The sequence below is a fragment of the Oncorhynchus gorbuscha genome, linkage group LG07, assembly GCF_021184085.1.
Source record: "Oncorhynchus gorbuscha isolate QuinsamMale2020 ecotype Even-year linkage group LG07, OgorEven_v1.0, whole genome shotgun sequence".
NCBI lineage: Eukaryota > Metazoa > Chordata > Actinopteri > Salmoniformes > Salmonidae > Oncorhynchus > Oncorhynchus gorbuscha.
The window spans coordinates 16,845,159-16,861,133 of NC_060179.1; the positions used below are offsets into that span (position 1 = coordinate 16,845,159).

Consider the following 15,975-nt stretch of genomic DNA (forward strand, 5'->3'; position numbering starts at 1 on the left):
CAAAGCATCTAGAGTCAGGTGTTCCCAAAGCATCTAGAGTCAGGTGTTCCCAAAGCATCTAGAGTCAGGTGTTCCCAAAGCATCTAGAGTCAGGTGTTCCCCAAGCATCTAGAGTCAGGTGTTCCCCAAGCATCTAGAGTCAGGTGTTCCCCAAGCATCTAGAGTCAGGTGTTCCCTAGAGTCAGGTGCATCTAGAGTCAGGTGTTCCCCAAGCATCTAGAGTCAGGTGTTCCCCAAGCATCTAGAGTCAGGTGTTCCCCAAGCATCTAGAGTCAGGTGTTCCCCAAGCATCTAGAGTCAGGTGTTCCCCAAGCATCTAGAGTCAGGTGTTCCCCAAGCATCTAGAGTCAGGTGTTCCCCAAGCATCTAGAGTCAGGTGTTCCCCAAGCATCTAGAGTCAGGTGTTCCCCAAGCATCTAGAGTCAGGTGTTCCCAAAGCATCTAGAGTCAGGTGTTCCCAAAGCATCTAGAGTCAGGTGTTCCCCAAGCATCTAGAGTCAGGTGTTCCCAAAGCATCTAGAGTCAGGTGTTCCCAAAGCATCTAGAGTCAGGTGTTCCCAAAGCATCTAGAGTCAGGTGTTCCCAAAGCATCTAGAGTCAGGTGTTCCCAAAGCATCTAGAGTCAGGTGTTCCCAAAGCATCTAGAGTCAGGTGTTCCCAAAGCATCTAGAGTCAGGTGTTCCCAAAGCATCTAGAGTCAGGTGTTCCCAAAGCATCTAGAGTCAGGTGTTCCCAAAGCATCTAGAGTCAGGTGTTCCCAAAGCATCTAGAGTCAGGTGTTCCCAAAGCATCTAGAGTCAGGTGTTCCCAAAGCATCTAGAGTCAGGTGTTCCCAAAGCATCTAGAGTCAGGTGTTCCCAAAGCATCTAGAGTCAGGTGTTCCCAAAGCATCTAGAGTCAGGTGTTCCCAAAGCATCTAGAGTCAGGTGTTCCCAAAGCATCTAGAGTCAGGTGTTCCCAAAGCATCTAGAGTCAGGTGTTCCCAAAGCATCTAGAGTCAGGTGTTCCCAAAGCATCTAGAGTCAGGTGTTCCCAAAGCATCTAGAGTCAGGTGTTCCCAAAGCATCTAGAGTCAGGTGTTCCCAAAGCATCTAGAGTCAGGTGTTCCCAAAGCATCTAGAGTCAGGTGTTCCCAAAGCATCTAGAGTCAGGTGTTCCCAAAGCATCTAGAGTCAGGTGTTCCCAAAGCATCTAGAGTCAGGTGTTCCCAAAGCATCTAGAGTCAGGTGTTCCCAAAGCATCTAGAGTCAGGTGTTCCCAAAGCATCTAGAGTCAGGTGTTCCCAAAGCATCTAGAGTCAGGTGTTCCCAAAGCATCTAGAGTCAGGTGTTCCCAAAGCATCTAGAGTCAGGTGTTCCCAAAGCATCTAGAGTCAGGTGTTCCCAAAGCATCTAGAGTCAGGTGTTCCCAAAGCATCTAGAGTCAGGTGTTCCCAAAGCATCTAGAGTCAGGTGTTCCCAAAGCATCTAGAGTCAGGTGTTCCCAAAGCATCTAGAGTCAGGTGTTCCCAAAGCATCTAGAGTCAGGTGTTCCCAAAGCATCTAGAGTCAGGTGTTCCCAAAGCATCTAGAGTCAGGTGTTCCCAAAGCATCTAGAGTCAGGTGTTCCCAAAGCATCTAGAGTCAGGTGTTTCTAGAGTCCCAAAGCATCTAGAGTCAGGTGTTCCCAAAGCATCTAGAGTCAGGTGTTCCCAAAGCATCTAGGTGTTCCCAAAGTCAGGTGTTCCCAAAGCATCTAGAGTCAGGTGTTCCCAAAGCATCTAGAGTCAGGTGTTCCCAAAGCATCTAGAGTCAGGTGTTCCCAAAGCATCTAGAGTCAGGTGTTCCCAAAGCATCTAGAGTCAGGTGTTCCCAAAGCATCTAGAGTCAGGTGTTCCCAAAGCATCTAGAGTCAGGTGTTCATCTAGAGTCAAAGCATCTAGAGTCAGGTGTTCCCAAAGCATCTAGAGTCAGGTGTTCCCAAAGCATCTAGAGTCAGGTGTTCCCAAAGCATCTAGAGTCAGGTGTTCCCAAAGCATCTAGAGTCAGGTGTTCCCAAAGCATCTAGAGTCAGGTGTTCCCAAAGCATCTAGAGTCAGGTGTTCCCAAAGCATCTAGAGTCAGGTGTTCTCAAAGCATCTTGAGTCAGGTGTTCTCAAAGCATCTTGAGTCAGGTGTTCTCAAAGCATCTTGAGTCAGGTGTTCTCCTTGTATCTATAAAATGTGTTGCACAACTAGCTACATTTGTTTTATCACTTTACACAATTATTGTGGAATTCCATCCGTTTAAACTTCATTTGCCGGATGAAGCGTGAGTAGAAAAGGAGAGTTTCATTTCATACAAATGCATTCGTTCACACATTTCCTCTCCTCCGCTCCTCAATTACCTTTGACCATTTTTCCAAAAAGAGGCAAGGAGAAGAGAGGAGAGCAGGAGAGAAAAACTAAGGTAAATTCTACCCTATCGGTAATGTCAGTGACGATGGAGGAGAGACATGGGTTAGGGTCGGGTTAATGTTTCTGGTTGAGCCTCCACCCACCTCACAGATGTCCCGGAGGTGTTTGATGTAGATGCGTTCGGTGTTCATGATCTCTTTGACCACGTTGGTCCTCATCTGGTGGCGGTGCTCAGCGCTGTGTGTGTCCCGGGGGGCAGTGTGTGGGTTTTCCTGGTCCAGAGCACAACGCTCTACACTCTCCGCTCCAGAATCCTCTTCCTGGTTCACACGCACCTGTCAAATCACACACACGTTACCAGGTGAACCAGAGTCACACATCTGTGAATGAAACCCTATTAACCCAACCATACATCCCTATGGTAACATTAGAAACACCATGTATGGTTAACATGCCCTGTCCGTCGCCAACAATCCCCGACAGGGGCAATTACCAAGCGGTCACCCCCCCCCCGTCAATTAACTGGCCTCACCATGGTTACCATAGCTTGCCTAATTAAGATGCAACTGTAAATCAACACAATTCACCAGGGAAACCCCCAAAACCTCTGAACCCACACTACCCTTTCCCTTGAACACACACTACTAAGGGGCTGGGTTGCAGCCAAGACAGCTGGCAGGGTCTAGCGTAAACATCAATTACACAGAGGGCAGAATGTCTACTTAAGACAAAACATGGACAGTTGTTGTATTTTCTTGCTTCCTGATCCAAGCCGATCATGTCAATGGCTTGTTCAGAAAGTTGCTTTGTTTCTGACCTCTTTTTGCCTCATGACCTGATCTGTTTGTTTCTTGTTGTTGTGAAAAAAGATCAATAAAAACACAAAGAGCTGTTAAATAATTGACTGACAGATTTTTTTATTTTCAATGCAACAGGGCTAGTGGACAAGTGTGTTGACTCCGTGTTCTTACCCTGACGAAGCTGGAGGGGAACCAGGCCTCCCTGTCTGCCCCCATGCCCCACCACCAGTCCTTGTGAGGGGCCTCCAGCACCCGGATCACATCTCCCGCCTTGAACGCCAGCTCCTGCTCCTCCATTGTCACATGGTCCCACAGGGCCTCTGCATACACAGCTTGACCCTGGCTGATCCACTGAGAGAGCGAGAGAAAAAAGGGTAAGAGAGAAGTGGAGAGTTACCGAGCTTATGTAATGACAGACACGCACAAATAAATACAGAATTACATGCACAGCATACTCATGTCTGACACACAGATTACACGTGGACTTGGGACACCAGAGCTGCTTCCAAACTCAGACCAAAACAGATCACACACACATCAGGTATTGCAGAAACGGCGTATTGTCTTGGAGACATTTATCCAATGTTCCCTTTAAGCAGCGCGCATGCGCAGTAGCCCCCAGACCGCCGCACAGAAATATCAGCCCACAGAGAGAGGTACGATATTGAACTTCATTCAACGACTGATCGATCTCCAAGGCATTCCTCCATTTTTTCTGTAAAAAAAACCCCAATATTATCCACGGTCAACGCAACATACTGAAACAAAACGAACTATGCAACAGCTTAGCTTTTGTTGTAGACAGAATGCATCGGAGTAGGATTCTATTGTATTGACACGCACTACTCAGCCTGTACTCTACACACACCGGTGCAGCGTAAACAATCAGAGCTGCAGTAGGCCTACATGCAAATAGACCATTGCCATATATGGATCTGTACCATTTACTTTGAACTGGACTGTGTTTACAGCATGAGCGGTCGTGAGTAGGGCTGTGACGGTCACAAAATTGTCAGACGGTGATTGTCAAGTGAATAACTGTCAGTCTCATGGTAATTGACCGTTAATTAACAAACACATTAAGCATCTCCTGGCTTCCACACATTTTAAAAAGTTGAATAAATCCATGTATTATAGACTACACCTTCGCAATAAATCCATGATTTATTTTAGACAGGTCTAAAGAAACATGATATGAAGAAAATGTAGTCTATTTCAGAAGAACAGAATAGCATACTCTGGGTTGTCTTTATGTTAGGTCCTGATCTGGCTATGCCATATGGCTGTGGGCTACACTATTTCATTTAGCAGACAAGATTTGCTTATAATTATGTTGCATTACTTTATAGTATGGTGAATACAATTGAACAAAGCTAAATAAAATAAATATAGTCTCCAAACAATGTTGTTTTGATTTTTAATACATTGTAAGGCTGCATGATGAGATGATCATTTGAAAGAAAATAGATTGAAAAGGCACGAGTTCTGTATTGTTTATGGCGCAGGCTGTACACTTCAATAGTCTCAATCACAATTTGACACGCACTTGATAACGCCTCGAATTTCACGGCGGAATCCCCTTTGTGGCTGTAATGCACCCTAAAAAAAAATCCATTCCTTTTACGGCCCGAAGTGCTGTGCTCTTCTCTTTTGAGTGTGCCGTTCAATCCGAAGAGTCTCTCACTCACACAGCTCTCCGTCAGCTGGTCGGGTCTTTCTCACTGGCTACAAATTAAGACAGACACGTCGGGTGACGCAACTTCTCACGTCCTTATCCAACTCTGATGTGCATAGATATTGGAAGAACTGTTCACATTTACTTTGAACAGCAAAAGCCCGAGACTATGTTAATAAACTGACCCCCATAGTACAAATGTAGACCTGTTCTATTATGTTAAATAAAGATTTAATAAATTTAAAAAAATAGTCTGGGACAGTTGAGATAGAGCCCAAATTAATACAACCACTAGCATCAAAAAACCTTTTTAGATCACGAGTGATGGTTGCTGATAATGGGCCTGATAATGGGCCTCTGTACACCTATGTAGATATTCCATTAAAAATCAGCTGTTTCCAGCTACAATAGTCATTTACAACATTAACAATGTCTACACTGTATTTCTGATCAATTTGATGTTATTTTAAAAATGGACAAAACATGTGCTTCTCTTTCAAAAACAAGGACATTTGTAAGTGACTCCAAACTTTTGAACGGTAGTGTAATTGACAAGTAAGTGATAGGCAAAAATTGTCACCCATCAGATTATTATTGATTTAATCTCGTCTTTACATATACTAATTAATGTGTGTGTGACATTTGTTTTGATTTAGAATGAACCATTATCATGCACCTGAATCAAAACAGGGGCAGTGGGAAAAATACATGTTATCTATGCATTAAGTAGCTTTTCCTGTAGCTCATTTTCATGCCAGCCAGGTAGGCTACACTCCTGTTCTAAATATAAGCAATGTGCTTGATATTAGGAAAGTCTAGAGATAAATATAGTAGGCCTAGCCTATAGAAACCTGATGGATCCTCTTTTTAATAGAAGCCATCACTCTGTTCTCTTATGCAATTGCATAGCTTAATGAAATATTGAGCAACATGAGCTCGAAGTGTTTGATTAGATTTTCAAATATATTTGCATTGATGTCAGTGATTAGAGGGAAAATAGAGTGCTGAGGCAGTTAGCAAGTTCGGTACTAATGACCACCAGCAACATCAGAGCTTGGAGAAGCCTAATCACCGTGACTAAACAGTCATGTGGAATTTGACTGCCTTCATGACTCGTGACCGCCGGTGTGGCGGTAATACGATCACCGCAACAGCCCCAATTGTGAGTAGGTGCGCTTGTTTTGAGATCAAAGCAAGTGCTGCATGTAGCCAATTGTGCACATTTAGTTAATATCCTTTGCAAGTTAAGAGTTATTAGCCCAGTTATAGATACTATGTAGTCTGCAATAGGAGAGTGATTGCTTCCAACAAGAGCACAAAACGTATACATTTCTAGAATTTTATGAAAAATGAGTTAGGTACATACAGTGGGGCAAAGAAGTATTTAGTCAGCCACCAATTGTGCAAGTTCTCCCACTTAAAAAGATGAGAGGCCTGTAATTTGCATCATATGTACACTTCAACTATGACAGACAAAATGAGAAGGAAAAAAATCCAGAAAATCACATTGTAGGATTTTTTATGAATTTATTTGCAAATTATGGTGGAAAATAAGTATTTGGTCACCTACAAACAAGCAGGATTTCTGGTGGGAGCAATTATTAGGAAATGGAAAACATACAAGACCACTGATAATCTCCCTCGATCTGGGGCTCCACGCAAGATCTCACCCCGTGGGGTCAAAATGATCACAAGAACGGTGAGCAAAAATCCCAGAACCTCACGGGGGGACCTAGTGAATGACCTGCAGAGAGCTGGGACCAAAGTAACAAAGCCTACCATCAGTAACACACTACGACGCCAGGGACTCAAATCCTGCAGTGCCAGACGTGTCCCCCTGCTTAAGCCGGTACATGTCCAGGCTGTCTGAAGTTTGCTAGAGAGTATTTGGATGATCCAGAAGAAGATTGGGAGAATTTCATCTAACCATATGACACCAAAATAGAACTTTTTGGTAAAAACTCAACTCGTCGTGTTTGGAGGACAAAGAATGCTGAGTTGCATCCAAAGAACACCATACCTACTGTGAAGCATGGGGGTGGAAACTCAGCAAGGGCATTGAAGATGAAACGTGGCTGGGTCTTTCAGCATGACAATGATCCCAAACACACCACCCGGGCAACGAAGGAGTGGCTTCGTAAGAAGCATTTCAAGGTCCTGGAGTGGCCTAGCCAGTCTCCAGATCTCAACTCCATAGAAAATCTTTGGAGGGAGTTGAAAGTCTGTGTTACCCAGCAACAGCCCCAAAACATCACTGCTCTAGAGGAGATCTGCATGGAGGAATGGGCCAAAATACCAGCAAGTGTGTGAAAACCTTGAAGACTTACAGAAAATGTTTGACCTCTGTCAAGTATTGAGATAAACTTTTGTTATTGACCAAATACTTATTTTCCACCATAATTTGCAAATAAATTCATTTAAAAAATCATACAATGTGATTTTCTGGATTTTTTTTTCTCATTTTGTCTGTCATAGTTTAAGTATACCTATGATGAAAATTACAGGCCTCTCATCTTTAAGTGGGAGAACTTGCACAATTGGTGGCTGACTAAATACTTTTTTTGCCCCACTGTAGCTTTGTTGTCTTAAAGGGGCACTGTTGTATTTTGAGACAGGCTTGAATAAGCTAAGTAGCCAATAGGCAGAGGGTAGCATAATTGTCTGATTCTCTGTAATAATCATGCATTTTATTTTGTAGAGTGGTTTCTTGCATCAAACAACAACTCTTTCAGTCACCTCCCTGTCTGAAGGACAAGTAAATAAAACAGGTTCCAAAAGTCTCATGGAATGTTGGCCTACATTGAACACTACATATTGGCTGCTACTGTAGGCTGAATGATAGAACAGCTATTTACATGTTAAGATATGATCAATTTTCTCCATTTTTATTTTTTATAGCAGGCCACTCTGGTAAGGCCTACATTATGATCAAATAGCCACAGTAGCCTACTTGAGCACTGTTAAAAACTAACTAAAAACAGGTACAACCTCAGTGTTCAGAGTAAACTTGCTTCTACACCTGCATTGCTTGCTGTTTGGGGATTTAGGCAGGGTTTCTGTACAGCACTTTGTGACATCAGCTGATGGCTTTATAAGTCAATTTGATTGAAATACTCGCCCTGGAAGTTGCACAGAATTTTCCCAACATTCAAGTTTGCACTCAGCAGAGATTAAATTTGATCAGTGCCGAATTTCTTGAGGGAACATTGGTTACATCTGATGCTGAATGCATCCTGCAATTTAACACACAGGCAGGCAGGTAGATAAGCAGCACACCTGGCTGAGAGCAGACAGCCCCACCCCAGGCTGCAGGTACGTTGTGACATCACTGAGCTCATCGAAGCTCCCCTCCTCCTCACTCACACTGTCACCATCCACCGCTGCACAACACTCTGAGCCTCCGTCTGCTGTGGGGACGAGAGAGTTAGTACAGTTACACACATCAGACATGCTCTCTCACACACACAAACAGCACTCACTACACCAGGGATCATCAACTATATTCAGCCGCGGGCCGATTTGTTCTTTAGTGGATGGTCGGGGGGCTGCGACAAATACAAATCATTTGTAGAAGGCAAATTGACCACAAGAAGCCCAAACAGATATGTTTAACTAAAACAATAATTTCAAACCTTGTTTACATTTGTATACGATCACGTCACTATTATGCATGGGAAAAGATTTCCTAAAATGAAATCAATTGGAGCTGGTTCCGTTTTTTTTAGTTTACAACGAAAATAAATAAATAATAATTACACATATGTATATATATACAAATAATTGTGGGTTTTGTTTAGAAAACTTGGAGGGGGGGCAGTTGGGGAACCCTGCTCTACACATCACACACTCTGGAAAGATGGTAAACACACTATTTTACACACTAACTTTCAAAGCTCTCGCAGACCTGCCAACCATGTCCAACTGTTTAGAGTACAAGACGGGCAGCAAATTGGAGATTCATGTGCTTAGACAAACAGTATGCATCACACCTGGTTCAGTTAGTCCTCTGAAAAGGTATTTAGAAAACATAAATAAAAGATTCATACTGATAAATACAGAACATATAATATAAACATATGTTTTGTAGAATTAGCACAGATTGTCTGTATGTTTATTCCATTACATGTACAGTATAGAATGGAGATAATTATCTATAACATTTTTCTTAGCACATGCCCCCAAGTTTAGTCTCTATAGCAGAGGAACGCTAGTCACCTCTCAAACAGGGCCAATCACTAGGGCCAGTCTGTTTCAGCCTATGTAAAGGTGTCTGTTGTATTTATTTGCAGAGCATATATCATTTCAGATTTTTGAAATTGATCAAATCTAAAATGTAGTGCAAAGGCATTTTAGAAGCATTGCCTCTGAATCTAATACAGGACACTCATTCATTCTTCATCGCGCTGTCTTCTAAACTAGACTCCATTTAATTCCAAGATGTTTATATTTATTTTTGATTATACTTTTGTAATGCTTTTTGTGACGTAGATCATAATTACTGTTAGTCTATCAGGTTGCGTTCTTGTAATGTTACATGGATCATAATTACTGTTAGTCTATCAGGTTGCGTTCTCCTCGTAATGTTACGTGGATCATAATTACTGTTAGTCTATCAGGTTGCGTTCTCCTCGTAATGTTACGTGGATCATAATTACTGTTAGTCTATCAGGTTGCGTTCTCCTCGTAATGTTACGTGGATCATAATTACTGTTAGTCTATCAGGTTGCGTTCTCCTTAATGTTCTGGATCATAATTACTGTTAGTCTATCAGGTTGCGTTCTCCTCGTAATGTTACGTGGATCATAATTACTCAGGTTAGTCTGGATCAGGTAGTCTATCAGGTTCTCCTCGTAATGTTACGTGGATCATAATTACTGTTAGTCTATCAGGTTTGATCATAATTACTGTTAGTCTATCAGGTTGCTCGTAATGTTACGTGGAAAATACAACTAATGGGACGCAGAATTAAATGTTTTTCACACTCGCACAAATGCGAACAGTTATTTTTCACACTCGCACAAATGCGAACAGTTATTTTTCGTACTTGTATTTCATTTCTTTCACTAGCAAATGCGAGTGAACTGCTGGCACATTAGAGCCCACTGAATGTCCATCTTATGTTCGCTAACGTTAGTTTCAACCAATGTGTTTACCTTTCCACAACACACAGAGTCCATGAGTTAACTTCCGCAAACTCAGCATCACAACAAACAGGAGGGACAGACACGAGGAAGCTACGTTGAATAATGATGTATTCATCTCCATGTCCGTTGACACAAACTCCGTACATGTCTGTGTGTTGCAGCTCGAGAATCGGGTTGTTAGATTTACTCAGTGGATTTAGTTTTTATTAAAATGTTTTTATTTTATTTTTTTGTTTTTTAAAAATCAGGCCCTATTCATTTCTGCATACTTTTAACTCGGATCTCGTACCTTCATACATGGACAGAGTATTGTGTAGTTGTTACACAACATGTGTGCATGTTGGCCAATCTGCTCTCTGCTTTACGCTTCTTTAACAGACATTCTACCCCACTCTGCCTCTCATACACAGACATGCTCCATCTTTATTCCTCCCTTTCACACACACTCCCTCCCTCACCACTGAGAACTCTGTGTAGTTTGCGTTGTCCAAGGCGGTCCAGTCCAATGGGGGTGCTCTGGGAGAAGGTGGAGGGGTGGAACCTGGCCGACACAGCCCTGTAGGAGGGCACTTGGTGTGATGGAACAGGGGGGCGTGACAGGGGCTAGAGCGACATGGAAAGGACAGTGTTAGGGGCCTTTGAGAACGTCCAAGGGTTTTGCACCTCAATCACAAACAGGGCATTATTTGACATACTATGTTACACAAATCTCTCAGTATATCTAGCCATTGTTAAACAGTGAGGTGCTTACAGACGGCAGGCGGTCCTCTCTCTCCTCAGCGCCAGGTGAAGAGTACAGATCCACTCCTCCAATCACAGACATAGGCCGTCTTCTCCGGCACCGGAGATCTCCATTCATATTGTAGTTCTCTTGGCTGTCACTGTCCTGCGAGCCTCCATTACTTTTCAAGTCCTGACAGGGAGTTCCATTTGTAGTCCTCTCCTCAGGATGTAGCTCCCCCTCCTCCTCGGGGATGGCGTACTTCCTGGCAACCAGCTGAGCGTAGTCAGAGATTGGCCGAGGCCTCAATCGCCCCACCCGCCGTCTGGGGGTGACGGACGTGGACGTTTCCGTGGCGCCTGTTGCCATGGGTGATGTGATTAATATGGGTGAGGTGGGAGAATCTAGGGAACATGTTGGGGTGGCCGAAGGAGAGGGCTCCTCTTCACCCCCTAATAGTGCCTCTCTGCCCTGTTCGTCTGATGTGTCCTGCAGGTAATTGTAAAGGTGAAAGGTCAAATTTGATGTCCCACAATGCCTGCTCCTAATTAAACACATCCTCGTTAAAGAATGTCTGTTAATCAGAAACAGAGCATGCTGTTTAGCTGACGTGTCAAATATGGAAAGTCCGTACAAATGTCAGTGATATGGAATATTTATTTTTGCACATTCTTCTCCCATATCACATACCCTGAACTCATGTAAAAAGTCTTATCAAATTGTATGTGTACACACAAGGAGGAGCGACAAAAGAGAATACATTTCCTCCCATTTAGGTTACTGCCCAAGAGAAATTGTTTGCAATGGTTAGTTTAACTGACCAGAGAGCTTACTAGTATACTGTACTGGTTAAGTTGAATTTGTTTGTCATTGGCATGTCAGAAGAGAGAAGTTCCTTTACCTCCAGCTCCTCCTGATCTTGGTCTGGTCTGGTCCATATGCACTGGAAAGGTACACAGTAGATCAGCACCATGGTCAAACACCAACACACTCACAGGCCTCTGTCCCGAAAACTGGGTCTGCTTCTCCTTTAGTTTTCTACTGCACAGTTCCCCTGCCTGCTTCTCGCTCTTCAACCAATGAAAATCAGCTAATTTCCCTCCATCTGATCAACTAAAATCTGCCATCATGGTTCTCAATCAAATAAACCAGTCTTCTGATTGAATATTCAGTCCTTTAACAACCCAGAAAAGTGTATTATTCCTGGTGTGTCGGTAGTGTTTTCCTAGATCTCTCTGTAAACTCTCCCAGGCCCAGCGTGACTAGTGGACTTTGTCCCGGTGGCCTGCCTGCCTGCCTGTTGTTGAGGGCAGAGTGGGGAAGGGAGGGGACAGCATTGCTCTTACTGATAACCAGCCAGCCACAGCACACTGGAACAGGAGCCCCGCTTGCTTATGCAACCAATCCCACCACCAATCATAAACAATACCTAATAATTAACTGTGCCTGTTCTACTCCTTCAGATTGGCCGGCCTCTACAGCCGGCCGACACGTGACCCTGCTAGGGCTGTCGCTGCTGGGAGTCACGCAATCACAGTGGTGACAAATACACTAGACCGACGCTTATGAGACACAGATAAAGTGACAGTAGATGTGACACAGGGCTGGGGCCAATCAGCTGGGCTGTAAAGCCTGATTGACAACTGACTTGACCAATCATGTTGGACAGGAACTTTGGACTAGGCATGGGCACGCAAGCGTTGGATTCTTTGGTTAGCTAGAAACACACGCCTCCATTCACTTATCTAAATGACTTTAAGAGACCTGACATAATCAAAGATCACTTCATAAACCACCAGATATCTCCACGACTACGTTCCATTTCACAAGACAAGGTCAATGCCAGAAGATGGAATTATTACGATAAAGGCCTTACAACGAATCATTCTGCTCCAATTGATGAGGATGAGACTGTCTGCCTTCACCCTTGATGACTTTTCACTGTGCTTCCCTTTGAGCCCGCTGAATAAATAGGAATGAGATGTCACCACCAGCACATCGCTTTCACCTGATGTCTTTCAGATCAGTAGTCCAGACATTCCAGTAGGACTGAGCCAGTGTAGCAGATTGGAGCATCAAAGTATTATCTTACCTGCTTTGGTGCCGTCTTGACCTCTGCATTGACTTCTGGCTGGTGTTTGCTGTGGCTCTCACATGGCTCCCCCTGAGGGAGTGGAGTGGAGTCACACTGAGCTCTCCACCCATCTCCCCGTCCCTCCTGAGGCCTGCCCCCCTCACACAGGCTGCTCCTCAGGGGAGATGAGGTTGTAGCAAGAGGGTCACTATAGGTTGGGAAACTGAAGACATGGTCTGGTCTTCCCTGGAGGTGGACGGTTGGGGTGTGTTCCAGTGATACCAGAGTGACGTTCCTCGTTCTGGCGGGCGAGGGCCGCCGTTGACGGTCACCGGCGGGAAGGCAGGGTGTACGGCGGGAGTAGTCGTCGTGGAGACGGCTGAGGGGGGACAGGAGAGTCACGGGGGAGCCCGGGCAAGTGACTGGGGACAGGTTAGGCCTGCGTCTCACAGTCAGGTCAGTCATGCTGCCCACTAGCTTCAACATGTGGCCCCTGGCCCCTAGGGGACTTCTAAGGCGACCAGGGCTCTGGCTGCGGTCCCTAAGGTCCACGGACGAGGCACTGGCTGATCTCTGTATGCTGGGGCCCACATTGGCCACAACAGAGCCAATGGTACCAGGTGAGTCATTTGAGGAGGGAGAAGGGGCTTTGCGTCTGAAAGGGGCCTTAAGGTGTAGGTTGTCTGCACTCTTGGTTAGTCTGCTCAGCACGTTGACGCGCTCTTCCGAATGGAGATTCACCTCAGACCCTGAACTGGAGCCTAAACCTGGCCTCTGATTGGATGAAACCCCCTGTCCTGGACCCTCCCCACGTTCCCCGTTCTGCCCAGTGTCCAGCAGTGAGATGCGCCCAGCCCCATATGCTCTCCGGATACTCCTTGAAAAGCGTGTGTTTCTCTGCAGTCCATCTTCCTTATCTACTACTTCCTCCTCTTCTTCTTCATTTTCAGAACTATAAGGGCTCATCCCAGCCATCTGCTGGCCAATAGACACCCTACTGGACACACTATAGCCCTCCCCACACCTCAGTCTTAAGCTCTGATTGGTTGTGACCATTCCATTATATTCACCCTGGTTGGCTGCTGAGATGTACTCCCCATCCGGATTAGCTGTCCCTCGGTTCTGAATGCCTTGGAGCACTGAGGAGCGCAGCTTCTTAAAGGAGCCCATGACGGCAAGCCCTGACAGGACTGGCCAAGCCTGCGGGCCCCCGGCACTGGATTGAGGACCCTGGAAGGAGAGGGGCCTGGTTGTGCCCGGACTGTCCCCAGGAACGGTGCACTTCCTCTGGGTAGAGAAGAGCCTCATGATCCTGGAGGGGTAGGGCTTCATCTCAGGGTGGCCTATCACTCGGCTGGACCAGGTGTCCGTGTTGAGCCCGTTCAGTCTACTCTCCTCATTGTGGGGGTCATAGGTCACAAGCTGTACCTGGGCACCACACCCAGACAGCAGGGACGGGGGGCGCCGCCCTCTCCACGTGACCCTGGGTAGGGTAAAGATCGCCGAGGGGTCGGGGCCAGGCTCGAGGTTGAAGGTCAGGGTCGGTGGAGGAGCCATCGCGATAGGAGAGGGAGTCATCGCTGGTAGACAGGGCTGCATCGCTCTGCCCCGCCTAAAGAGACAAGACATGTTACGTAACACTTATTTTATTTAACCAGGTAGGCCAGTTGAGAACAACTGTGACCTGGCCAAGATAAAGCAAAGCAGTGCGACAAAAAAACACAGAGTTACACATTGGATAAACAAACGTACAGTCAATAACACAATAGAAAAGTCTATATACAGTGTGTGCAAATGTAGTAAGATTGGGGTACCTCCCTGGCCATAGTGGCAAAATAATTACAATTTAGCTATTAAACACTGGAGTGATAGATGTGCAGAAGATGAATGTGCAAGTAGACATACTGGGGTGCAAAGGAGCAAAAATTAACAGTATGGGGATGAGGTAGTTGGGTGGGCTATTTACAGATGGGCTGTGTACATGTGCAATAATCAGTAAGCTGCTCTGACAGCTGATGCTTAAAGTTAGTGAGGGAGATGTGAGTCTCCAGCTTCAGTGATTTTTGCAATTTGTTCCAATCATTGACAGCAGGGAACTGTAAGGAAAGATGTTGGCTTTGGGGATGACCAGTGAAATATACCTGCTGGAGCACGTGCTACGGATGGGTGTTGCTATGGTGACCAGTGAGCTGAAATAAGGCGGGGCTTTACCTAGCAAAGACTTATAGATGACCTGGAGCCAGTGGGTTTGGCGACGAATATGAAGCAAGGACCAGGCAACGAGAGCATATAGGTCACAGTGGTGGGTAGTATATGGGGCTTTGGTGACCAAACGGATGGCACTGTGATAGCAAATTGGATGCAGTCTGAGTTGAGCGTTGGAGGCTATTTTGTTAATGACTTCGAGGGTATTTTTGGCAGCTCAAGTGAAGGATGCTTTGTTGTGAAATAGGAAGCCGATTCTCGATTTAATTTTGGATTGGAGAAGCTTAATGTGAGTCTGGAAGGAGAGTTTTGTTTTATAACATATAACACTTTATATTACTCTTCTTACTACAGTGTCCTTGGTCGTTTAAAAGGCCCTTTGATTTAAATGTTTTATTACCCTTTATTTACATTATAAAAACAGGGAACCTGTGCAAATAAGAGCGGTTTATTTAGCCTACGCAGCAGTTGATTTAGCCAGCCCAGTAGTATATTTAGCTTATCCTATTTAACCTCTCCAGCAGTATATTTAGCCTATCCCTTTAAGCCTATTCTATTTAGCCTATCCTATTTAGTAGTGTATTTAGCCTACTTAGCCTATCCAGCAGTTTATTTAGACTATTCTATTTAGCCTATCCAGTTTATTTAGCCTGTTCTATTTAGCCTATCCAGTGGTTTATTTAGCCTATCCTATTTAGCAGTTTATTTAGCGTATTCTATTTAGCCTATCCAGTGGTTTATTTAGCCTATCCTATTTAGCAGTTTATTTAGCCTATTCTATTTAGCCTACCCAGTGGTTTATTTAGCCTATCCTATTTAGCAGTTTATTTAGCCTATCCAGCAGTTTATTTAGCCTAATAGGCTAAGTAGGAAAGGCTAAATTAATTGCTAAATAGGATAGCCTATCCAGTGGTTTATTTAGCATATCCTTAAAGCACACTAGTACAAAATAGCCAGAGTTGCCTTTATCTTTAACACTAG

The 15,975-nt window shown here is 44.7% G+C and overlaps 1 protein-coding gene across 1 annotated transcript in view; it reads right to left on the reverse strand.

The window, feature by feature from the left end:
• LOC124039559 overlaps positions 1–15,975 on the reverse strand; it is a 36,033-nt gene that overhangs the window by 7,312 nt on the left and 12,746 nt on the right. Inside the window, exons 2-8 of the mRNA XM_046355659.1 lie at positions 12,808–14,401; positions 11,617–11,658; positions 10,746–11,204; positions 10,453–10,597; positions 8,127–8,257; positions 3,347–3,526; positions 2,519–2,710 (exon numbers count right to left, since the gene is read on the reverse strand). Coding sequence (XP_046211615.1) covers positions 2,519–2,710; positions 3,347–3,526; positions 8,127–8,257; positions 10,453–10,597; positions 10,746–11,204; positions 11,617–11,658; positions 12,808–14,388 — 2,730 coding nt within the window. The 5' untranslated portion in view covers positions 14,389–14,401. The remainder of the gene's footprint in view (positions 1–2,518; positions 2,711–3,346; positions 3,527–8,126; positions 8,258–10,452; positions 10,598–10,745; positions 11,205–11,616; positions 11,659–12,807; positions 14,402–15,975) is intronic.